Source organism: Drosophila albomicans, chromosome X, assembly GCF_009650485.2.
Source record: "Drosophila albomicans strain 15112-1751.03 chromosome X, ASM965048v2, whole genome shotgun sequence".
NCBI lineage: Eukaryota > Metazoa > Arthropoda > Insecta > Diptera > Drosophilidae > Drosophila > Drosophila albomicans.
Window position 1 is genome coordinate 23,331,238 of NC_047627.2, and position 25,315 is coordinate 23,356,552.

The 25,315-nt window shown below is 42.4% G+C and overlaps 3 protein-coding genes across 3 annotated transcripts; all 3 read right to left on the reverse strand.

Annotated features, from left to right (window-relative positions):
- Window positions 1–4,988: 4,988 nt before the first annotated feature.
- On the reverse strand, window positions 4,989–8,124 carry LOC117576911 (nose resistant to fluoxetine protein 6-like). Its single transcript, XM_034262054.2, has 8 exons — window positions 7,814–8,124; window positions 7,086–7,452; window positions 6,954–7,027; window positions 6,685–6,887; window positions 6,506–6,618; window positions 6,235–6,448; window positions 5,526–6,179; window positions 4,989–5,460 (listed from the first exon to the last, which is right to left on the reverse strand). Exons 1-8 carry the CDS (start codon window positions 8,106–8,108, stop codon window positions 5,152–5,154), a joined length of 2,229 nt encoding a protein of 742 aa, XP_034117945.1. The 5' UTR covers window positions 8,109–8,124; the 3' UTR covers window positions 4,989–5,151.
- Window positions 8,125–10,783: 2,659 nt separating this feature from the next.
- LOC117576903 (nose resistant to fluoxetine protein 6-like) lies at window positions 10,784–13,976 on the reverse strand. The gene is made up of 8 exons (XM_034262044.2): window positions 13,662–13,976; window positions 12,939–13,305; window positions 12,807–12,880; window positions 12,538–12,740; window positions 12,362–12,474; window positions 12,089–12,302; window positions 11,375–12,028; window positions 10,784–11,309 (listed from the first exon to the last, which is right to left on the reverse strand). Exons 1-8 carry the CDS (start codon window positions 13,954–13,956, stop codon window positions 11,001–11,003), a joined length of 2,229 nt encoding a protein of 742 aa, XP_034117935.1. The 5' UTR covers window positions 13,957–13,976; the 3' UTR covers window positions 10,784–11,000.
- Window positions 13,977–22,027: 8,051 nt separating this feature from the next.
- On the reverse strand, window positions 22,028–24,691 carry LOC117576921 (nose resistant to fluoxetine protein 6-like). The gene is made up of 8 exons (XM_034262066.2): window positions 24,656–24,691; window positions 23,977–24,343; window positions 23,845–23,918; window positions 23,576–23,778; window positions 23,400–23,512; window positions 23,129–23,342; window positions 22,415–23,068; window positions 22,028–22,354 (listed from the first exon to the last, which is right to left on the reverse strand). The coding sequence occupies exons 1-8, from the start codon at window positions 24,669–24,671 to the stop codon at window positions 22,046–22,048; spliced, it is 1,950 nt and encodes a 649-aa protein (XP_034117957.2). The 5' UTR covers window positions 24,672–24,691; the 3' UTR covers window positions 22,028–22,045.
- Between the last annotated feature and the right edge of the window lie 624 nt (window positions 24,692–25,315).

A 25,315-nucleotide genomic window follows, 5' to 3' on the forward strand; every position in this document is an offset into this window, starting at 1 on the left:
TGACATTGCAGTCATCTATAACTCCAGTTGCCGTAGAGAAGCAGCTAATGGAATACAAGAATATCTCAAAGCTCTTGCTGCTTGGTGTAAACGGTGGAACTTGAAAATAAATCCGCTTAAAACAACGAACCCCTGTTTCACACTGAAAAGGCTTATAATGAATACCCCTGAAATCCAACTAGAAGGAGTTACTCTGGAGCAGCCATCGCAAGCCAAGTATCTTGGAATTACACTGGACAAGCGCCTTACATTTGGGCCACATTTAAAAGCCACAATTAAGAAATGTAACCTAAGGATCCAGCAACTGCGTTGGCTTATTCAAAGACGAAGCACTTTGTCGTTAAGATGCAAAAGGGCAGTGTATGCGCATTGCATCCAGCCAATTTGGCTCTATGGCATCCAGATTTGGGGGATTGCAGCCAAATCCAATTATAAACGAATTCAGGTGTTGCAGAATCGGATACTACGCAACATAACAGACTGTCCTTGGTTCGTGCGTGGCACAACGCTTCATAGAGACTTGAAGCTACATACTGTAGAAGAGCAGATTGGGAGACACACAAGCCGCTATAGCGATAAACTTAGAAGACACCGCAGCCTACTAGCCAGGAAGTTACTTCCAGCGAGACCATTAAGGCGTCTTAAACGGCAAGGCTTTGCCAAAACAATTAGGTGCCAATAACGCTGATACATATGTATGTAATCCTCATATTTGTATTGAGGTTTGGTTTATTTTTATATATTTGATACTCCTGTGATGTTAAGGTACTTTAAATTTGCTGTACAGATTCTTCACTTAATAAAATAAAATGAAAAAAAAAAAATTAAATATCTATCGATAGTTAGAAGCCCGATCGATAGGTGTAGGAGTTGATAGCTGTGTTCGATCTCAGGGTCACCGTGTTCGACGTCTTCAAGCAATTAGAAGCCAGAAAGAAGTCGAAGAATGAGAGCGCCCTACAATATTTTTTCGTCATGTGCGGCATTGCCCGACAAGTCGAGGTGGCATCGGAGGATATAATTCAATTCGTCGTTGAAGGCTTAGGAGACAATTCGGGAGCTGCGTCTGCAATGGCTTATTGCGAATCGTTGGATGAGCTGCGCACAAAAATTACGATTTATGACAAAATAAAGAAGGTGCCCGTCCAGCCGTCGAAAGGAGAGGAGCAGCCTAAGATGATGAAGCCTCAAGTTCGTGCCAATTATATGCAGGATCCTGAAACTATTCGCTGCTATAATTGCCGAGGAATGGGCCATTTGGCGAAGGATTGCCGACAACCTAAGAGACCGGATGGAGCCTGTTTCAAGTGTTACAGTGTGGATCACAAGTACCAGCAGTGCCCCATGCGAAAGACGACGATTATGGTAGCAGCAGTGCAGGACGATGAGGGTCCAAGCTTTGGAAATATGAGGATTGCTAGGTGAAAAGGGAAAATATATACGTATTGTAAGTTTGCTTGATACCGGTAGCCCCGTAAGCTTTATTCATAAGTCTTTGATTCCGAATAATGTTGTTTTAAGTTTGAAAAGATCGAAGTATTATGGACTAGGAGGACATCCCATATCAGTTTGGGGCACATGGAAGTGCTTTGTTAAATTTTGTTTAAAAACCTATTCAATATCTTTAAATATAGTCGATGATAATATTCTGCCATTACCTGTATTATTAGGGCGAGATTCACTTAAGATCATTGAAGTTCAATTAGTTCATAAGAAAAACATTAATGCTGAGTATCATTCACCCTTAAGTTAATTAAAAATCAATACTAATCAGTCAAACTGTGCATCTCTTTTCACCGTAAATGCAAATGCTACACATAAAATACGTAATAGTAATCATAAGCTGGATAATAATCATTCTAATCATAACATAGGCTTAAATAACATAAATTCTGGAGAATCTTTGGATGTTAACGATACCGCTGACAAATTCTTGGCGTGTATAGAACCATTTAGAGAGAACTCTTTTGAGATAGGAACGGAGTTTGGACTTGAAATAGCGGGAAGGTGTCAAAAAACTATTCAAAGTTATTATTCTAACAACCAATACGATTATAATGTTAAACCTAGATATCGTATGTCCATCAGATTAACCGATACCACTCCCTTTTATTGTTGCCCTAGGCGTTTGTCTTACTTTGAGAGAGAGAAAGTTGCAGAAATTGTCGATGATTTGCTAAAGAAAAACGTTATACGTCCTAGTGCTTCACCCTATGCGTCACCTTTAGTTCTTGTGAAGAAAAAGTCTGGTGAAACTCGAATGTGCGTTGACTACCGTGGCTTAAACAAACGTATCGTCAAAGATAATTTCCCTTTGCCTCTTATTGAAGACTGCCTTAAGTATTTAGAAGGAAAATGTTGTTTTTCTGTGATTGATTTCAAAAGCGGTGTTTCAACGATTTATCTCGGAAACATTTTCAGACCTTGTTCGAGAAAAAAGAGTAGTTATTTATATGGACGATATAGTTATTGCCACTAAGACTGTAGATGAACACTTGGAGATGTTGGGAAAACTTTTGGATCGAATTAGCGAAAATAATTTGGAAATAAATAAGAAGAAGTGTGTATTTCTTAAGAAAGAATGCGAGTTCCTAGGGTACAATGTTAGTAAATATGGGATTAAGCCGAGCGAAACACATTTGGTAGCCTTGAGAAATTTCCCTGTGCCACAGAATGTCCATACCCTTCACTCATGTTTAGGATTCTTTTCGTATTTTAGACGTTTTGTCCTGTCGTTTGCGAGAATAGCTAGACCTTTGACTGAGTTATTAAAGAAAGGTGGTCCTTTTCCACTCAATGATGAGCAATTGAGGGCGTTTGAAAATTTTAAAAATGCTTTAGCTAACCCACCCGTTTTAGCGAATTTCAGTCCTGGGAGAGAAACTGAGCTTCATACTGATGCCAGTTCACATGGTTTTGAAGCTATACTATTGCAGCGGCAGGATGATGGAAAAATGCATCCTGTTTCGTTTTATTCCGGTAAAACTACAGCGGCAGAGTCGAGATACCATAGTTTTGAGTTGGAAACGCTTGCGATAATTAATGCGTTGCGCCGTTTTAGAGTATACCTAGAGCATAGGCCGTTTAGAATAATTACGGATTGCAATTCGCTAGTGCAAACTCTTAGTAGGAAAGCTATTAATCCTAGGATAGCTCAACTCAAGGGACCACTTGAGTTGGAAAATTATGATTATTCAATTATGCACAGACCCGGTGTTAATATGGCCCATGTGGATGCTTTAAGCAGACAGGTAGAAATTGTTAAGACCCTAAAAAATAGTGAGTTTAGTGGCGACGATGACTTGTTAGAAAACTTTGAGGAAGAACGCATAGAGAACCGTAGAGAGAACCATAGAGAAAACTTAGTTGAGAACCGTAGAGACCACCTTGTGGGAATCAGTAGTGACAACCTTATAGAAAGACACACCAGGGGATAGTGCGTTGTTAGATAGCCTTTGTGAAGATCCTTTAGAGAGACTACGAGTTATAATGGAAGAGAACTTTAGTGAAGATTCTTTAGATAACGGTGGAGTTAATTGCGAGGATGTGAATAGGGATTACATGGACGGTGGTAAAAGGGCCTGGGGAGATGATAAAGTTGATAAATATGAGTTTCGTGAGGACGCGTTTTTGAAATCAATACCGTTAGTTGGAGTAGTGGGGGCAACACCTGAGGATGTATACTTGATTTTACAAACGGAACAAATGAGGGATAAGGAAATAGTTCGATTGAGACAGAAACTAGAGAATGGAACCTTGCGTAGATTTGAGTTGAGAGATGGACTAGTATGCAGAAAGAATGGAAATGATTCTTATTGTTTGTATGTACCCGTTTGCATGGAAGAGCAGATTATTAGGAAATCGCACGAAAAATTAGGACACCTAGCAGAGGGCAAGTGCGTTAAGGATTTGAGACGGACTTATTGGTTCCCAGATATGAGAACTAAGGTGGAGCGTTTTATAAGAAATTGCCTTTCGTGCATTTTGCATTCAGTGCCGAGATCTATTCATGATAGAACCTTGCACAGTATCCCGAAGCCATGTGTCCCATTTCATACACTCCATATAGACCATTTAGGCCCCCTACCGAGTTTAATTTCAAAGAGAAAGCACCTTTTAGTTGTTATTGACGCCTTTACTAAGTTTGTGAAACTCTTTCCTGTAAATACAACTAGCACTAGAGAAGCGAGAGATGCGATAAGTAAATATTTTGACTTTTATAGCCGACCTCAAAGGATTATATCTGATCGCGGTACTTGTTTTACGTCGTTTGAGTTCAACACCTTTTGTCAAGAACGTGATATAGGACATATAAAGGTGGCCACTGGAGCGCCACAGGCTAACGGCCAAGTAGAGCGGGTGAATCGGGTTTTGACACCAATGCTAGAAAAATTAGCAGAACCTTTGAGCCAGTCCGACTGGTATAAATTACTCAATAAAGCTGAATTTGCAATTAATAATGCAGTACACAGTAGCACCCAAGCTCCTAGTATTCTATTGTTTGGAGTAATACAAAAGGGACCTATAGTTGATGAGCTTTCTGAATATTTTGATGAACCGTGAGCAGGCGTCTGTCAACATTCAAAATTCCCAGAAAAGAAATGAACAGTTTTATGGTAAGCGACATAGAGCTCCTAGAGAATATAACGTCGGTGACTATGTAGCCATTCGGAATGTAGATACTACAGGAGGAGTTAATAAGAAATTTGCCCCAAAGTACCGGGGGCCCTATAAGATAAACCGTGTTTTTGATCATGACAGATATGAAGTAGTTGATATTGATGATTGTCAGTTAACTCAATAGCCCTTTAGAGGCATTTTAGAGCCTGCTCGCCTTAAGCCTTGGATCGATAGGTGTATCGATCGGGCACGAGACGAAAGTGCGATCACTATGTAGAGAACGTTAGGCAGAGAAGGAACAAGTTGTGAAATAAACCGAAATAAAAAAATATAAAAGCCTGACAATTACATTATATTATTATTATTTTTCGGATTAAATTCATAAGTGAATCGAATGTATTCTTAACTAGCTTCCTTATACAATATTATTACATATTACTTTTTCTATAATAAATATTTTAAAGTAACAAAAAAAAAAAAATTAGAAAGCTTAAGGCTCGCTTTCTCGCATTAAAGCTAAGGGGGACAAGATTAGTTTGGATTCATTTGTGGATCATTTGTCTCAGCTGCAGCACTTGTTGAGGCTTTATCAGCCGCAGTCTCTATCTCAATCCCTGTTGTAATTTTCGTTGGAATTGGGGCTGCCTCTAGATCAACATTCTCGATGGATATAGGATTCTTCTCCACTTTGATGATTTCTGGAACTGCCTTCGCAACTGGACTGGGTTTGCTCCTGGATAGCAAAAGACTTTCCAAGCCGCCAAGAGGCGCCTCAATTGTGACATAAGTGGCATAGGAAACAAGAACGGTGAAACCAAAGTCCGACCAGAACTTGAGCATCTATAAGGAGAGAATAGAGTATTAAATACTGCCTAGGATTAAAAGGTATAAAAGAAAGAACTTACCACTTCGTAGTCGGAGAAATAAGTGTTCGTTTGAATGCGTCGCACGTTAATTTCCTGAATGAGAATGTGCCAGATGTACACGGAGTAGGAGAGTTTTGACAGCGGCTGCCACAGTGGGCAGGAGAGGAAACTGTTCGCCATTCCGCCGTATCCTTGCATGCAGGCAAAGACAACCCAGCAGAGAGCCAGAGGCCAGCCAAGGCGTGTCAGCGTGTAGTAGAGAGCATCGCCCAACATGGTGAGCTGGGGACCTCCGAACTTGTCGTAACCCACCAACGAGAACTCACAGGCGAATATGATCGCTAGGCTGAGCAGCCAGCCTGCCCAGACCATGAGAGGGGTCAGCTTGAAGGATTTGCCACGATTCACGTGTAAAAAGTATCCAAAGACGGCACCAACAAGCCAGGGCGTGGCATGCAGATGGGTGGAGAAGTAGAGCCAACGATTCGAGTCAGCGGGACCAAAGCCGTTTCGGTAGTACACGGAATACTCCTTGACCATCATGAGGGTAAACATCCAGACAAGCAGCAAGATCATCAGTATTACGATTCCAATGGCAGCCTTTTTACCCCATTTGTAGAGTGTGAACAGGAAGATGGGCGACAACAGGTAGAGCTGCATGTCCACTCCTAGATACCAAGTGTGTCCCAAGCACTGCGGGAAGTTAAGGTTATAATAGGGTGGGAACTGGAAGTCAAGGGGAACTTACAATATCCGTTGTGGCATAGTTTTGAACGAAGAGCAGCGACCAGAACCAGGTGCGTTCGCATTTCTCATAGTCATCGACGCCAATATTGGCAACAGGTCCGCTCACCAGCAAAGGCAACAGCTGTACGTAGACCAACATGGCCACACCCACGAGAGGAGCCAGACGCAAATACCGATGCAGATACATCAGTGGCACATTCAGTTTTCCTTTAGTTCTAAGGAGTTAGGTAGGTGTTAGTAGGTGTTAATAATGAAAATTCCTGACTACTTACTTGTCCATGGAGCGCAGGGCAATCATAATCACAAGAAGACCACTCAGGAAGAAGAATGTATCCACGGAAAAGGCGGCATGAACTATCAAGTTCTGGAAGGGTTGTTGAATCCACTGCAAGAAAAAAAAACTTCCGAATCAGTTCTCGATGTTGAGCTACAGCTCTACTGAGTAACTTACGTGGTAAATGCTCCATTGGTTAACATTGGGCTGCGCAAAGGCGAACATGTACTCATGACCGAAGACCACCCAGAAGAGGGACATGCAACGCATGCCATGAAGACAATCAATCACATTGGGATTCGATTTGGGGTTTGTGGTGCGGAAGAGAGCGCGAGACGAGGCGCGTATCGAGAAGATCTTGATCAGCACAGGCAGTTGACCTAGATGTGGTGAGTTGACAACAGATCAATAAACAATTTCACTTCAATTTATAATTTGCAACTTACTTTGATCCTGACAGATGAAGTAATCGTATAAGGTGGCTAGCAAGGCGAGGGCCCCGAAGACGGACAGCAGAACACTACAAAAGAAATCCCTTAAATAGTATGGGATGAAATCTATTCGAAGACTTTACATACATTGTAAATATGGTTAGGCCAGGGAAAGCTTCTCGATCCGCAGTCTGGCAGGTGTCCGAGTTGATCAGCTCACCGGAGAGGGTGACGTTGAACAAGCTCTGAATCGCCCGGTTCAGCAGAGTGTCCATGTTGCTGGACGAACACGAGGAGGGGAAACAAACGCCAATCTTCAAGTTGACGCTGTGTATGATTGTTGATTCGATGCCCAGCATTTTGGCTAAGGAAATTTCCGTCATGCAATATTTACCTTTAATGGCATGGTTAGTTGCAATCAGCTGGTTTATGTTGATGCACTGCTCGTAGTTTCCCAAATCAATGACATTCAGGCTCAAAATACCAGCAGGCTTCGATCCCCAGGCATCAATCACTGCAAGAAGAAAAAGGATTCGATACAGAAGTAAATAAACACATGAATTAACTACCCGAAAAATTAAGTCCGGGAAGTTCAAATCGAGCTTTACTCCTTACTTTTTGTCTACAGTAGGAAAGAGCAACGAATCAATTTAAGACTCTTCAGGAACAATTCTTGAATTACGACCCGATCTTAATCTAAAGACTAGTTAAAGATCATTTTTTTAAGATGGAAACCGAATATTGTTTGACTTATTATGAGCTAAAAACATTCTTGTTTCAAAACTAAAAGTATTGATAATTACGGTTCAATTTTAAAATGTATTCTTCAAGACTTAAGTCTTGTTTTAAGAGCCTAAGCTTGGACTTTTACTTACTCTTAATAGACCACATTGAGGCTGATGAAATGCCACTCATCCAAAGACCTACGTCGGCCAGGCACTGCAAGTCCTGTAGGCTGGGAATCCGTTCGCTTGGTATCTCCAGATCCTTGAGGGTTATGTTTTTGAATTGTTGTGTGAACTCAAGACTCAGCGATTGTAGCTTTCGCATCTCGAGGAATTCCCTGGGTTCCACTTGGTCCATCGGTGGGATTTTCAGCTGCATGGCACTGATGAGCGTCAGCCCAGCGATTAGTTTGAGGAGCAGTATTATTACAATGGACTTGACCATTCTGATTGGACATCGATTGAGTTGTGTGTTGGCCAGTGGACAGCTTTGGCGCTATATAAAGGTGTTGTCTGCAGATAAGACGATTGTTTGGGTTATCTGCCATGTCTATGGTAGATTATAGTATGCATAACTTTATCGATGTCTGTGTATTGCTTTAGGGTCGGGATATCAAGATTTCGATTCTTACTCAGAACTGTAATTCCTCACAAAAAAAAAAAATACTCTTCAGTTCACGTTCGAGTTAAGTGAGTGTTTTGATTACCAAGGCTAACACGTATTGTTATTAATCAGTTCTATGTAAATATGAATCGACTTTAACCAATAATATTAAAAACAAGTAAGAAAGCTTCAGTTGAGTGTACTCGACTGTGATATACCCGCTATCCATTTTGAATAAAAGAAATATATTTTCGGTATTTTTCTCAAAATCTACCGAATATACTGCAAAATACTAAAAATATTCGAAATGGTATATTTGGCTTATCGATATTATACACTATTCAAAATATACCATAGACGGCACAATGTACCAGATTGTCGGCCAAAGCAACTCAGACCCCTAGTAAGCAGGCGGTTTTGCCCAAAGTATTTCTTTAATAACTTCGACAATTTTTTTCTGATCGCAACCAATTTTCAGGAATCATAACTACTACAGCAATTATTATATTATATACCAAAATTCGCTAATCTAGCTTTAAAATTACGCTTGTTATTCGATTTGTTTGATTTGCGGGGGCGTGTCAAAAATTTGAAACAAACTTGATCTGCGTGCAAACATAACAATTGCTGTCGAAAAAAAATTATAGCTCTATCTCTTATAGTCTCTGAAATCTAGATGTTCATACAGACGGACGGACAGACGGACAGACACACAGACGGACAGACGGACGTGGCTCGATCGTCTCGGCTGTTGACGCTGAACAAGAATATATATACTTTATAGGGGCGGAGATGCCTTCTTCTACCTGTTACATACATTTCCTACCGGCACAAAGTTATAATACCCTTCTACCCTATGGGTAGCGGGTATAAAAATAAACATCTAATCTTATAGACGTCTGATTTTGCTATTTATGGACAGTAAGCAAATTTTAATGGGGTAAACACATTTCGTATGTGATTCTTAAATTTCGTAATAATAGGATTATAATAGAATAATAAATTGAGTCCATTATCCTAGGACAGATAATAGAATATTAAACTATACTAATAACTCCATTATCGTAGAATAGATGTGTTCATTGTAGCATTAATACTTATCTTAGAAATCGATTTCAATTAATAGACTGACAAACCTTCAAAGATAGACTGATATATCAATATACACAAAAAAAAAATTTCCACAAGATTAACGAATTAGATTATAACACAGATTACTAAACACAGCACGTTTATTTCTAAGTGTATAAATAGCTAGATATGATCTCAAAGTTGACTTGCAATACTCTAACGATATCTTTTCTTGGTTATCAGTCGGTTAGTCGGAAGCGTAGACAAGAGCCAAGGCTCAGTTGAATGGTAGTGAAAGAGTTTGATCAACAATATGGGCAATAAAACAAGCACTTGAATTGATTGCAAGTGTGCACTTGAAATCCACACGCTTTTGTGATTCACATGTTTGGTAGAATTTTGAGATATAATGATGATATGACTCATATTCACTGGAAATCTTTGCTGTAACAATTCTTTTAATAATAGCATGCACTTATAATTTGATAATCTTACACTCAATTGTTATCCTAGTTCTCTGCAATTCAATCTGCTAAAGCGGACTAATTAAATTGCTACTCATAATGACTTCCTACAAATTCTGATAAGCAAATTTAACCAAGTTCAAGCAATTGATAATGAATGTGGGAAGTAAACACTTCGTCGTAAACACTTAGACCAAAAACGTTTTTAATTTATGCTAAAATATGTCTGATAACAATTCTCTTGGTTCAAAGTATACTCGAACCTTAAAAACAGCAAACAAATTGCCCATATTAACCCACATATTGTAGTTAGTACAAACAACTACTGTTAATAGGCGAGGAACACTGGTTTACTTTCTAAAGAGGCAATCGTTATTTTGTCTGATAAGCCAATCTAAAATGGGGGTAACTCAAGACTAAAGCGCTAATAAACAAGTAAGAAAGCTACAGTCGAGTGTACGCCTACTTACAAGGGGTCTCAGTTGCTTTGGTCGACAATCTGGTACATTGTGCCGTCTATGGTATATTTTGAATGGTGTGCTGTATCGATATACCAAACATACCATTTGGTATATTTTTAGTATCTTTTAGTATTTTCGGTATATGTTGAAAATAATACCTCAATATTTTGCCCTTATTAAAAATGGGTAGCGGGTATCTCACAGTCGAGCACACTCGACTGTAACTTTCCTACTTGTTTTTACTGACAAACTGCGCTGTGGAAGAGTATGTACACATTTATTAGTCTTAATGCTGCAGAATGTTTAATTAGATTTTCAAATTAGATTTCTCGATTCAAACGGTATATATTAATATATTTTATAATTACAAATTACATATTTAGTATTACATAATGTAATACATATACATACATACAGATAGAGACGTACAGCGCGCCAATTTGAAATTCAACAGCATAAGACAAAAAGCAAATCTATTAAAATTTGAAAACATTTTTATTGTATATTATTATTATTTTTCGGATTAAATTCATAAGTGAATCGAATGTATTCTTAACTAGCTTCCTTATACAATATTATTACATATTACTTTTTCTATAATAAATATTTTAAAGTAACAAAAAAAAAAAAAAAAATTAGAAAGCTTAAGGCTCGCTTTCTCGCATTAAAGCTAAGGTGAAGATGAGAATTTTAAATCGAGCTGGCTCTTAACTTAGCTCTTATAGTAACGGACAAGATTAGTTTGGATTCATTTGTGGATCATTTGTCTCAGCTGCAGCACTTGTTGAGGCTTTATCAGCCGCAGTCTCTATCTCAATCCCTGTTGTAATTTTCGTTGGAATTGGGGCTGCCTCTAGATCAACATTCTCGATGGATATAGGATTCTTCTCCACTTTGATGATTTCTGGAACTGCCTTCGCAACTGGACTGGGTTTGCTCCTGGATAGCAAAAGACTTTCCAAGCCGCCAAGAGGCGCCTCAATTGTGACATAAGTGGCATAGGAAACGAGAACGGTGAAACCAAAGTCCGACCAGAACTTGAGCATCTATAAGGAGAGAATAGAGTGTTAAATACTGCCTAGGATTAAAAAGGATAAAAGAAAGAACTTACCATTTCGTAGTCGGAGAAATAAGTGTTCGTTTGAATGCGTCGCACGTTCATCTCCTGAATGAGAATGTGCCAGATGTACACGGAGTAGGAGAGTTTTGACAGCGGCTGCCACAGTGGGCAGGAGAGGAAACTGTTCGCCATTCCGCCGTATCCTTGCATGCAGGCAAAGACAACCCAGCAGAGAGCCAGAGGCCAGCCAAGGCGTGTCAGCGTGTAGTAGAGAGCATCGCCCAACATGGTGAGCTGGGGACCTCCGAACTTGTCGTAACCCACCAACGAGAACTCACAGGCGAATATGATCGCTAGGCTGAGCAGCCAGCCTGCCCAGACCATGAGAGGGGTCAGCTTGAAGGATTTGCCACGATTCACGTGTAAAAAGTATCCAAAGACGGCACCAACAAGCCAGGGCGTGGCATGCAGATGGGTGGAGAAGTAGAGCCAACGATTCGAGTCAGCGGGACCAAAGCCGTTTCGGAAGTACACGGAATATTCCTTGACCATCATGAGGGTAAACATCCAGACGAGCAGCAAGATCATCAGTACTACGATTCCAATGGCAGCCTTCTTGCCCCATTTGTAGAGTGCGAACAGGAAGATGGGCGACAACAGGTAGAGCTGCATGTCCACTCCTAGATACCAAGAATGTGCCAAGCACTGCAACAAATTAAAGTCTTAATACGGTGCTAAACGAACTGAAAGTCAAGGGGAACTTACAATCTCCGTTGTGGCATAGTTTTGAACGAAGAGCAGCGACCAGAACCAGGTGCGTTCGCATTTCTCATATTCATCGAAGCCAATATTAGAGACAGGTCCGCTCACCAGCAAAGGCAACAACTGCATGTAGACCAAGATGGCAACGGCGACGAGGGGAGCCAGACGCAAATACCGATGCAGATACATCAGCGGCACATTCAGTTTTCCCTTAGTTCTAAGGCGAAAAGAGTTTAGTATAGGAGGTATTATTTATGAAAATTCCTGAGAACTTACTTGTCCATGGAGCGCAGGGCAATCATAATGACAAGCAGACCGCTCAGGAAGAAGAATGTGTCCACGGAAAAGACGGCATGAACTATCAAGTTCTGGAAGGGTTGTTGAAGCCACTGCAATAAAAAACTCCCGAATCAGTTCCCGATGTTCAGTTTCAGCTCTGTGAAGTAGCTTACATGGACAATGCTCCATTGGTTAATATTGGGCTGCACCATGCCGAACATGTACTCATGACCAAAGACCACCCACAAGAGGGACATGCAACGCATGCCATGAAGACAATCAATCACATTGGGATTCGATTTGGGGTTTGTGGTGCGGAAGAGAGCGCGAGATGAGGCGCGTATCGAGAAGATCTTGATCAGGACAGGCAGTTGACCTAGATGTGGTGAGTTGACAACAGATCAATAAGCAATTTCACTTCAATTTATAATTTGCAACTTACTTTGATCCTGACAGATGAAGTAATCGTATAAGGTGGCCAGCAAGGCGAGGGCCCCGAAGACGGACAACAGCACACTACAAAGGAAGTCGCTCAATTAGTCAGTGATCAAATCTAAATGAAAACTTAACATACATTGTGAATATAGTAAGACCAGGGAAAGGTTCTCGATCCGCAGTCTGGCAGGTGTCCGGGTTGATCAGCTCCCCGGAGTGGGTGACGTTGAGCAAGCTCTGAATCGCCCGGTTCAGCAGAGTGTCTATGTTGTTGGACGAACACGAGGAGGGGAAACAAACGCCAATCTTCAAGCTGACGCTGCGCATGACGTTTGATTCGATGCCCAGCATTTTGCCAAACGGAATCTCCGCCATGCAGTATTTACCTTTAATGGCATGGTTGGTCGCAATCAGCTGGTTTATGTTGATGCACTGCTCGTAGTTTCCCAAATCAATAATGTTCAGGCTCAGGATACCAGCAGGCTTCGATCCCCAGGCATCAATCACTGCAAGAAGAAAACGGTTTCGATACAGAAGTAAATAAACACATACATTAACTACCCGAAATGTTAGGCCCGCGAAGTTTAAATTGAACTTTACTCCTTACTTTTTGTCCACAGTAGGAAAGAGCGCCGAATAAATTTAAGACTCTTAAGCAACAATTCTTGAATTAAGGATGTTAATCTAAAGACCACTTAAAGATCCTTTTTTTAAGATGGAAACCGAATATTGTTTGACTTATTATGAGTTGAAAACATTCTTGTTTCAAAATTAAAGAATTGATGTTTAAGTTTCAATTTTGAAATGTATTTTTCAAGATTTAAGTTTTGTCTTAAGAACCTAAGCAGGGACTTTTACTTACTCTTAATAGACCACATTGAGGCTGATGAAATGCCACTCATCCAAAGACCTACGTCGGCCAGGCACTGCAAGTCCTGTAGGCTGGGAATCCGTTCGCTTGGTATCTCCAGATCCTTGAGGGTTATGTTTTTGAATTGTTGTGTGAACTCAAGACTCAGCGATTGTAGCTTTCGCATCTCGAGGAATTCCCTGGGTTCCACTTGGTCCATCGGTGGGATTTTCAGCTGCATGGCACTGATGAGCGTCAGCCCAGCGATTAGTTTGAGGAGCAGTATTATTACAATGGACTTGACCATTCTGATTGGACATCGATTGAGTTGTGTGTTGGCCAGTGGACAGCTTTGGCGCTATATAAAGGCCCAATGTTGTCTGCAGATAAGACGATTGTTTGGGTTATCTGTCATGTCTAGGGTAGATTATAGTATGCATAACTTTATCGATGTCTGTGTATTGCTTTATAGTCGGGATATCAAGATTTCGATTCTTACTCAGAACTGTAATTCCTCAAAAAAAAACAAAAAAAAACTCTTCAGTTCACGTTCGAGTTAAGTGAGTGTTTTGATTATCAAGGCCAACACGTATTGTTGTTAATCATTTCTATGTAAATATGAATCGATGTTAACCAATAATATTCACAAAAAATAAACATTTAATCTTAAAGACGTCTGACTTTGGTATTTATGTCCAATAAGCAAATTTTTGTGGAGTAAACACATTGTGACTCTTAAATTTCATAATAATAGGATTAAAATAGAATCCTATAATAGATAATAGAATATTAAACTATACTAATAACTCCATTATCGTAAAATAGATGTGTTCATTGTAGCATTAATACTTATCTTAGAAATCGATTTCAATTAACAGACTGACAAACCATTAAATTTAGACTGATATATCAATCTACACAAAAAACATTTCCACAAGATTTACAAATTAGATTATAACACAGATTAGTAAACACAGCACTTTCATTTCCAAGTATATAAATAGCTAGATATGATCTCAAATATTCCAACGATATCTCTTCTTGGTTATCAGTCGCTTAGTCGGAAGCGTAGACAAGAGCCAAGGGTCAGTTGTATCGTAGTGTTGTTGTGAAAGAGTTTGATCAACAATATGGGCAATAAAACAAGCACTTGAATTGATTGCAAGTGTGCACTTGAAATCCACACGCTTTTGTGATTCACATGTTTGGTAGAATTTTGAGATATAATGATGATATGACTCATATTCACTGGAAATCTTTGCTGTAACAATTCTTTTAATAATAACATGCACTTATAATTTGATAATCTTATACTCAATTGTTATCCTAGTTCTCTGTAATTCAATCTGCTAAAGCAGACTAATTAAAGGGATACTCATAATGACTTCATACAAATGCTGATAAGCAAATTTAATCAAGTTCAAGCATTTGAATTCATAATGAATGTGGGAAGTAAACACTTCGTCGAAATCAGACCAAAAACGTTCTTAATTTATCCTAAAATATGTCTGATAACAATTCTTTTGGTTCAAAGTATACTCCAACCTTAAAAACAGCAGCAACTAAACAAATTGCACATATTAACCCACATATTGTTGTTAGTACAAACAACTACTGTTGATAGGCGAGGAACACTTTTTTACTTTCTAAAGGGGCACTCGTAATTTTGTCTGAAATCTAAAATGGGGGTAGCTCAAGACTAAAGCGCTAATACACAAGTAACAAAGCTACAGTCGAGTGTACTCGACTGTGAGATACCCGCTACCCATTTTGAATAAAATAAATATATTTTGCGGTATTTTTCTCAAAATATATTCGGTATACTGCATAAATACCAAAAATATACCAAATGGTATATTTGGTATATCGATATAGTGCCACATTCAATATATACCATAGACGGCACAATATACCAGATTGTCATCCAAAGCAACTAAGACCCCTAGTAAATAGGCGTTTTTGCCCATACAAAAGTATTTCTTTAATAACTTCCACAATTTTTATCTGATCGCAATCAAATTTTCAGGAATCATAACTACTATAGTTATTACTGTATATACCAAAATATACCAAAATATCGTAACTCTAGCTTTAAAATTACGCATGTTATTTTTTATTTTCAAGGGCGGAAGTGGGCGTGGCAAAAATTTTGAACAAACTTGATCCGCGTTCAAACATAACAAATGCTGTCGAAATTATAGCTCTATCTCTTATAGTCTCTGAGATCTAGGTGTTCATACGGACAGACGGACGTGGCTAGATCGTCTCGGCTGTTGACGCTGATCAAGAATATATATACTTTTTAGGGTCGGAGATGCCTTCTTCTACCTGTTACATACATTTCCTGTCGGCACAAAGTTATAATACCCTTCTACCCTATAGGTAGCGGGTATAAAAAGCTAACAGCATTCTAAAAAGATTTAATCGATTTCAAAATTAGTTAACTTTCACATAGATATTAAAAGATCTTACTTAGCATTGAACTTGCTGAAGATTGTGAAAACAACATATAATAGTTAGTTTCTTATGCAAATTCGATGGCAAAAATTGTAAACAAAAGTTATAAAAATACAAGGTTAAACAAGCGTTAGAATATTTATCTAGAAACTGACACAAGTTTGTGATTGATTTATTAGATCATCTCGCAGATACACGAAATTGTTTTAGATTTAAAAATTAAAAGTGTTTTAACTGAAACATGTGATTCAAAAGGTTATCGGACTTGGCGTCGAGTCGAGTTGAGTGAAGCAATCAATCAAGTGTCAATCAAAGACTTTTAATTAGGCCTATCAACATGCCTAAGAACATCAAAGTCGTCCTTGTAGTTTCTGAGATATCAAGGAATTTCTTGTTTCTGGCTATATTTTTGGCGTTCACATTGCCACCGAAAGTATGCCATGATTTTAAAGAATTGCAGCTGCTAGCAATTGAAAGGTGTCTGTAAAAGTATGCAATGCTTTTTTTTTTTTTACTGATAAACTGCTGCGAAAATGGCGCTGTGGAATACTGCAAAATGTTTAATTAGATTTATCGATTTAAACGGTATATATTAATATATCTTATTATTACATTATTATTTAGTGGCTGGCAAAAATCCTCTGCTGAACCCTCCCCGAGGGTGCTGGCTGGGTAGGATCTGTATTACCTCAGTGTCAACGGGTAGCAGATCTCTACTATACGTCGATATTTCAGGAACTGCAGATCCTAGCTGAGGACTCTGTTCCTTATCTTTCGGGCATCTGCCTGAAGATAAGTAGCAGAATCCATGGTACGAGGTGTCTGGCGGTCAGACTGAAAACGCTATGGGGGGCTCCCAAGAACAAAATTAGCCAACTATGGTCTCGGAATGGACTCATTAAACTATTCAACTCGGGCTGGGATGTCAGCCCAAACGTCGGTGGAAGGCGTGACTGCTACCACCGGCGGGCACGGGGGGGAGAGATCCTCTCTGCGTGTCGCCAGCGGTCACACCTCTGAGGCGGCGGGAGCAGGCCGTATCAGTTGTAACAACACTGCCACCAAAAATTCGAGGTTGGTGCGCGCGTGTGCTGTGGTCTTAACCGACACGGACCAAAAGAGCGCTGCGCCAACTTCTACGGTGGAGGGGGAACGTCTTCCTCTTCAGTCACCCCTGCCTATCGCCAGCACCTCCAAGGTTGCGCAGCGGGGCACGGGGGGCTGAAGGAGAAGGCCAAAAATAGGGCGGCGACCCGTATTCACGCAAGGCTTAGTGGCGTAGCTAACCTGTCCGTCAAGGACCAGGAGAGGCTTGCCTGGGCCAACACGTGGATGCGGGAAAACCAACTTAGCCCCCTTCCAAAAGACAATAAAGTGCAGACCGGTTCTACCGGCCCTGCCAACAACAAGGTGGAGTCCATGGCAAGCAAGCGCCAACGGTCCGCTGAGAGTCCCAAGCAAGGGGCTCCAGTGAGCAAGAAGCTGCGAGCACCTGGCTCCACCAACACGGACTCGAACAGGACGAAACAGAGAGCAACGGTTGCTGAAACTGCCAGGCGGCATCTCGCCGTTGCTCTCATAGACAGAGGGGACCCTAACGGGAAAATGTCTGCAGAGCGGTGGCGGTTGACCCATAGTAAGCTGGTCGACGCACTGTTTGTCAGGATGGAGAATGTCCCAGACAGTCCAATGCCTACATTCGAAGGCACTGGCTGGCTGAATGGTGTCAAGATCCTGACATGCAAGGACGACCCAACATTGCAGTGGCTGCAAGCGACCGTACCCAAACTGGACGGGCTGTGGGAGGGGGCCAAGCTGGACGTGGTGGACAGGAATAATATTCCGTCCATGCCGAAGGCGAAAGTCCTTTTCCCAATAGTTGTCCAGGGAGAGCGGGCGCTTCAGCTGCTTAAAAAGCAGAACCCGGCCATACCGACGAGTGATTGGTCCGTGCTGAAGGTTGATGAACCTTTACCCAGTGGTGGGCAGCACGTGATCATTCAGATCAACAAGGAGGCCGAGGATCTGCTATATAAACGCAATGGGAAGATGGCGTGGGGCTTAGGGAGCGTGTACCTTCGCCTCAAGAAACGTCATCCGAACGACAAGGACACACACACGCTGAGGTCTGGGGAGGTTGAGGCAGATCTCGGTCTCGAGAGCGTGACCGACGCCACCCAGCACCTCAGCCTGACTGACAAGACGGAGGAGGTGGGGGAGGAACTGTCCATGGAGACGGGCCCCCCGCGAGTTTGCTAACCTCTAATGAGTGTGCTGCAACTCAACCTCCATAAATCCAAAACGGCTTCGGCGGAGCTACTCCTTGCCCTGGAGGAAGTGTCCGCCTACGCGGCTTTGGTCCAAGAACCGTGGATAGCGTCGGGCAACACGGTGGCTGGACTGAAGTCGCCCAACTATGATTTATACGTCCCGACATTGGTAAGCAGATCGAGAACTGCCATCCTTGTAAAGAAGGGGCTAAAAGCTCATCTACTACCTAATTACAGCAACGACGATCTAACCGTGGTGGTGCTGGAGAGCCGTGAAGGATGTTTGCTGCTGGCATCCTGTTATATGGCCCACGACAAGCCGGCTCCACCTGACGAGCTGCGGAGGCTGGTGGACATGGTCTGCTCCTCCAATAAGCATATTATTATCGGAACGGACGCCAACGCCCACCATAGCGTCTGGGGAAGTCCCGACATCAACGACAGGGGTGAGTCAGTTCTTGATTTTATCCTTAACCATAAGCTTAGACTAGCCAACAGGGGTGAGGTATCTACCTATGTAGGTCCCACCTCCAGTAATGTGCTGGACTTAACGATTTCAACTGAGTGTACCAATGTTGAAGAGTGGAGGGTCCTGGACAGACCCTCCTTCTCGGACCATAAGTACATTCAATTTACCATTCCTTTTAACAGGGTACCTGCGGCTCAGCCGTTCAGAAATCCCCGTAACACGAACTGGGCGAAATTCTCTAGCCTTGTTTCCAAGTCTCTTGGTTCGCCGGGTAACATCAACTCGGTACAGGACCTAGAAACTACTGTCAATGTCCTTTCAGCAGGACTACTTTCAGCGTTTCGCCAATCTTGTAGACTCTCAAGACCGACGAGAAGATCGAAGCCACCCTGGTGGAACCCAGATCTCTCATCGCTACGTGGAGAGCTTACTAGCATGTTTCAACTTGCTAAGAAGGCGGACAACGAATATGTCTGGGACGAGTATAGGTCTCTCCTGAAGTCGTACAAGAAGATGATCCGATCATCCAAAAGGTCTTCATGGAGAACCTTTTGCTCGGACCTGGATAACATCAAAGACACCTCCAGACTGAGGAAGCTGCTGTCCAAGCAGGCTTCCAGTCCTAGTCTGCTCAAGTCGGGCGATGGAGCGTGGACGGAGAGCAGTGCTGAAACTCTTGAAGCACTGCTCTCAACTCATTTCCCGGGATGTATTGGAATAGAGAATAGTGACTGGCAGCTCTTTCCTAGTCTCCCAGTTATGAGACTCCCTGCCAGTCTAATTACAGATAACAAAATAATTTGGGCTATCGACTCCTTTGCGAAGGTCAGGTCGCCCGGTCTCGATGGACTTTCGCCAGCAATGCTGCAAGCCAGCAAGCCCACGATTGTTCCGTGGCTATCGGGTATCTATTCGGCGTGCCTCGCATGGGGTCATACTGATGCTATTATGAAGGGCCTTACCTCAATTAACACGGCACCAGCGATCCACAGATGGGTCAACCGCCTTCTTTGTGACAGGCGGGTGGTGGCTACGTGGGGCGATGCGGCCATTACAAAGGTAGTGCGAGGTGGCACTCCCCAGGGTGGGGTTCTCTCGCCTCTCCTTTGGAATTTGGTCGTAAATAGCCTACTTCTAAAATTTACTAGACGGGCCCCCAAGTTAATTGCCTATGCTGACGACATAAGCATTTTGATAACTGGGAAATGCCCAACCACCCTTAGTTCCGTAATGGAACTTACTTTGCGGGAAGTTAAAGCATGGGCCGAATCAGCCGGGCTCAGCATTAACGCGGATAAAACGGACCTTATCCTCTTCACGAAGAGGTATAAGGTACCTGCGTGGTCCCCCCCAAAAATAGGCTGCACTATGCTAAAGCCGAGCCTAGCAGTAAAATACCTAGGTGTGGTCCTGGACAGCAAACTGACATGGAAGCTCAATGTGTTAGAAAGGGTGAAGAAGGCCACCGGAGCCTTGTACATGGCGAAAAAGATGCTTAGTTGCACTTGGGGCCTCTCTCCTAATCTAATGCGGTGGATATACATCTCAGTTGTTCGCCCTATCCTCACCTACGGTGTTCTAGTGTGGTGGCAGGCCACTGAAAAAAGGACGTACCTATCCATCATGGAAAGGACACAGCGTCAAGCGCTACTGTGTATCACAGGCGCTCTCAGGTCGACGCCAACTAAAGCCCTCGAGGTAATAGCTGGTGTGGAACCATTACACCTATACGCGCAATCCATAGCCGCAAAATCGTCCCTACGGATTGCCGCAACTGGCAATTTGGGTCTGCTAGGCTATGGTCACAGCGCCATTGGTAGGGAGACTAGTAGAGACTTGGACTATACTATCCCCCTTACCAGTACTGACCATATTAACACTATATTCTTGGAACCGGAGTGCTGGCGGGAAGGGTTATGCATTCCCGAAGCCCTCAACCTCTTCACCGACGGTTCGAAGATGGATGATGGTGTCGGAGCGGCCGTATACTGCCCGGACCCGGTCTCCAAACAATCCTATAAACTCCCAGACCATTGCAGCATCTTCCAGGCGGAAGTTTTTGCCATTGGCAAGGCTGCCGAATTGGCTCGGGGTTTACAGCGTGATCACACCTCTATTAACATCTTTGTTGACAGCCAGGCTGCAATAAGATCAATGCACTCTGATGTGGTCAAGTCCAAAGTTGTCCTGGACAGCAGAAGAGCAATAGAGTCGCTGAACGCATCTGCGGTCGTGCGAATCTATTGGATCCCAAGCCACCAGGGCATCGATGGCAACGAGATCGCAGACACTCTCGCCAAAGAGGGAGTGGGGCTCGATGTTGGCAACATGTGCAATGTTCCGATATCCCTGCGAACTCTAGGCAGTGAAATTGAGGTGCGCTCTAGACTTCAGTGGGACGCGAGCTGGCGTAATGCCAACTCGTGCAAAACTGCAAGGCTGATGTGTGCCTCTACTAACAAAAACTTAACCAAATTCGTCATGCAGCTTTCAAGGAAAGACTGCAGGCTAATGCTAGGCATTTTAACTGGCCACTGTATGTCAGCTGTCCATGCTGTAAAGATGGGCATCACGAACAGTGATTAGTGCAGGAAATGCAACGAACCCGGGGTTAAGGAAACACTTGAGCATCTTCTCTGTAGATGCCCAGCGTTATCCCGACTCCGGTTGAAATACCTTAATTCGCCGTGCCACAACGATCTTCGGGACGTCTCACGGCTATCTCCTAGGATGCTGCTGGCTTTTGCCAAAAATGCATCCATACTGCGCGATTTCTGAGACGTAGATAAGCTACCGGTTCAGCTACGGACCTCCACTGGTCTATGCTTTGCCCCGTACTGGGGCAGCCGGTCCTACCTAACCTAACCTATTATTATTTAGTATTACATATACATACACATAGAGACGTACTGCGCGCCAATTTGAAATTCAGACAAACAGCAAATCTATTAAAATTTGAAAACATTTTGATGTTATTATTATTTTTCGGATTAAATTCATAAGTGAATCCAATGTATTCTTAACTAGTTTCCTTATACGATTACAATATTACATATTACTTATTATATAATAAATAATTTTAAAGTACCCAAAAAAAACTAGAAAGCTTAAGGCTCGCTTTCTCGCATTAAAGCTAAGGTGAAGATGAGAATTTTAAATCGAGCTCGCTCTTAACTTAGCTCTTATAGTAACGGACAAGATTAGTTTGGATTCATTTGTGGATCATTTGTCTCAACTGCAGCACTTGCTGAGGCTTCATCAGCCGCAGTCTCTATCTCAATCCCTGTTGTAATTTTCATTGGAATTGGGGCTGCCTCTAGATCAACATTCACTATGGATATAGGATTCTTCTCCACTTTGATTATTTCAGGAACTGTCTTCGCAACTGGACTGGGTTTGCTTCTGGATAGCAAAAGACTTTCCAAGCCGCCAAGAGGCGCCTCAATTGTGACATAAGTGGCATAGGAAACGAGAACGGTGAAACCAAAGTCCGACCAGAACTTGAGCATCTGCAAGGAGAGAATAGAGTGTTAAATACACCACTGAATTGAAGGACTAAAATAACTTACCATTTCGTAGTCGGAGAAATAAGTGTTCGATTGAATGCGTCGCACGTTCATCTCCTGAATGAGAATGTGCCAGATGTACACGGAGTAGGAGAGCTTCGACAGCGGCTGCCACAGTGGGCAGGAGAGGAAACTGTTCGCCATGCCGCCGTATCCTTGCATGCAGGCAAAGACAACCCAGCAGAGAGCCAGAGGCCAGCCAAGACGTGTCAGCGTGTAGTAGAGAGCATCACCTAACATGGTTAGCTTGGGACCTCCGAATTTGTCATAGCCCACCAACGAGAACTCACAGGCGAATATGATCGCCAGGCTGAGCAGCCAGCCTGCCCAGACCATGAGAGGGGTCAGCTTGAAGGATTTGCCACGATTCACGTGCAAAAAGTATCCAAAGACGGCCCCAACAAGCCAGGGCGTGGCATGCAGATGGGTGGAGAAGTAGAGCCAACGATTCGAGTCAGCGGGCCCAAAACCGTTTCGGTAGTACACGGAATACTCCTTGACCATCATGAGGGTAAACATCCAGACAAGCAGCAAGATCATCAGTATTACGATTCCAATGGCAGCCTTCTTGCCCCATTTGTAGAGTGCGAACAGGAAGATGGGCGACAACAGGTAGAGCTGCATGTCTACGCCTAGATACCAAGTATGTCCCAAGCACTGCGGGAAGTTAAGGTTATAATACGATCCGAAGGGAACTGGAAGTTAAGGGAAACTTACAATCTCCGTTGTGGCATAGTTTTGAAAGAAGAGCAGCGACCAGAACCAGGTGCGTTCGCATTTCTCAAAGTCATCGACGCCATTATTGGAAAGAGGTCCGCTCACCAGCAAAGGCAACAACTGCATGTAGACCAAGATGGCCACACCCACAAGGGGAGCCAGACGCAAATACCGATGCAGATACATCAGCGGCACACTCAGTTTTCCCTTAGTTCTAAGGAGTTAGGTGGGTGTTATTAGGTGTTAATAATGAAAATTCCTGACTACTTACTTGCCCATGGAGCGCAGGGCAATCATAATCACAAGAAGACCACTCAGGAAGAAGAATGTATCCACGGAAAAGGCGGCATGAACTATCAAGTTCTGGAAGGGTTGTTGAAGCCACTGCAATAAAAAACTCCCGAATCAGTTCCCGATGTTCAGTTACAGCTCTGTGAAGTAGCTTACATGGACAATGCTCCATTGGTTAATATTGGGCTGCACCATGCCGAACATGTACTCATGACCAAAGACCACCCACAAGAGGGACATGCAACGAATGCCATGAAGACAATCAATCACATTGGGATTCGATTTGGGGTTTGTGGTGCGGAAGAGAGCGCGAGATGAGGCGCGTATCGAGAAGATCTTGATCAGGACAGGCAGTTGACCTAGATGTGGTGAGTTGACAACAGATCAATAAGCAATTTCACTTCAATTTATAATTTGCAACTTACTTTGATCCTGACAGATGAAGTAATCGTATAAGGTGGCCAGCAAGGCGAGGGCCCCGAAGACGGACAACAGCACACTACAAAGGAAGTCGCTCAATTAGTCAGTGATCAAATCTAAATGAAAACTTAACATACATTGTGAATATAGTAAGACCAGGGAAAGGTTCTCGATCCGCAGTCTGGCAGGTGTCCGGGTTGATCAGCTCCCTGGAGTGGGTGACGTTGAGCAAGCTCTGAATCGCCCGGTTCAGCAGAGTGTCTATGTTGTTGGACGAACACGAGGAGGGGAAACAAACGCCAATCTTCAAGCTGACGCTGCGCATGACGTTTGATTCGATGCCCAGCATTTTGCCAAACGGAATCTCCGCCATGCAGTATTTACCTTTAATGGCATGGTTGGTCGCAATCAGCTGGTTTATGTTGATGCACTGCTCGTAGTTTCCCAAATCAATAATGTTCAGGCTCAGGATACCAGCAGGCTTTGATCCCCAGGCATCAATCACTGCAAGAAGAAAAAGGTTTCGATACAGAAGTAAATAAACACATACATTAACTACCCGAAATGTTAGGCCCGCAAAGTTTAAATTGAACTTTACTCCTTACTTTTTGTCCACAGTAGGAAAGAGCAACGAATAAATTTAAGACTCTTAAGCAACAATTCTTGAATTAAGGATCTTAATCTAAAGACTAATTAAAGATCCTTTTCTTAAGATGGAAACTGAATATTGTTTGTTGTTTCAAAATTAAAGAATTGAAATGTATTCTTCAAGATTTAAGTTTTGTCTTAAGAACCTAAGCAGGGACTTTTACTTACTCTTAATAGACCACATTGAGGCTGATGAAATCCCATTCATCCAAAGACCTACGTCGGCCAGGCACTGCAAGTCCTGTAGGCTGGGAATCCCTTCGCTTGGTATCTCCAGATCCTTGAGGGTTATGTTTTCGAATTGTTGTGTGAACTCAAGGCTCAGCGATTGTAGCTTTCGCATCTCGAGGAATTCCCTGGGTTCCACTTGGTCCATCGGTGGGATTTTCAGCTGCATGGCACTGATGAGCGTCAGCCCAGCGATTAGTTTGAGGAGCAGTATTATTACAATGGACTTGACCATTCTGATTGGACATCGATTGAGTTGTGTGTTGGCCAGTGGACAGCTTTGGCGCTATATAAAGGCCCGGTGTTGTCTGCAGATAAGACGAATGTTTGGGTTATCTACCATGTCAATGGTAGATTATATTATGCATAACTTTATCGATGTTCTTCAAAAAAAAAAACTCTTCAGTTCACGTTCGAGTTAAGTAAGTGTTTTGATTGCCAAGTCTAACACGTCTTGTTGTTAATCAGTTTTATGTAAATATGAATCGATTTTAACCAATAATATTCACTAAAAATAAAAATCTAATCTTTTAAACGTCTGATTTTGCTATTTATGGAAAATAAGCAAATTTAATTCTAGTTAATAAGTGTTTTTTTGTT

Bases quoted from the DNA above. Each gene is read 5' to 3' on its own strand.
- LOC117576921 (XM_034262066.2), bottom strand. The intron at 23,779-23,844 runs GTAAGTTGCAAA...CACCACATCTAG, and splicing joins CTTCATCTGTCAGGATCAAA to GTCAACTGCCTGTCCTGATC. The intron at 22,355-22,414 runs GTAAGTTATTTT...CTCTCCTTGCAG, and splicing joins ATTTCTCCGACTACGAAATG to ATGCTCAAGTTCTGGTCGGA.
- LOC117576903 (XM_034262044.2), bottom strand. From the start codon at position 13,956: ATGGTCAAGTCCATTGTAATAATACTGCTCCTCAAACTAATCGCTGGG. The intron at 12,741-12,806 runs GTAAGTTGCAAA...CACCACATCTAG, and splicing joins CTTCATCTGTCAGGATCAAA to GTCAACTGCCTGTCCTGATC. The intron at 11,310-11,374 runs GTAAGTTCTTTC...CTCTCCTTATAG, and splicing joins ATTTCTCCGACTACGAAATG to ATGCTCAAGTTCTGGTCGGA.
- LOC117576911 (XM_034262054.2), bottom strand. From the start codon at position 8,108: ATGGTCAAGTCCATTGTAATAATACTGCTCCTCAAACTAATCGCTGGG. The intron at 7,028-7,085 runs GTATGTAAAGTC...TTTCTTTTGTAG, and splicing joins GGCCTAACCATATTTACAAT to TGTTCTGCTGTCCGTCTTCG. The intron at 5,461-5,525 runs GTAAGTTCTTTC...CTCTCCTTATAG, and splicing joins ATTTCTCCGACTACGAAGTG to ATGCTCAAGTTCTGGTCGGA.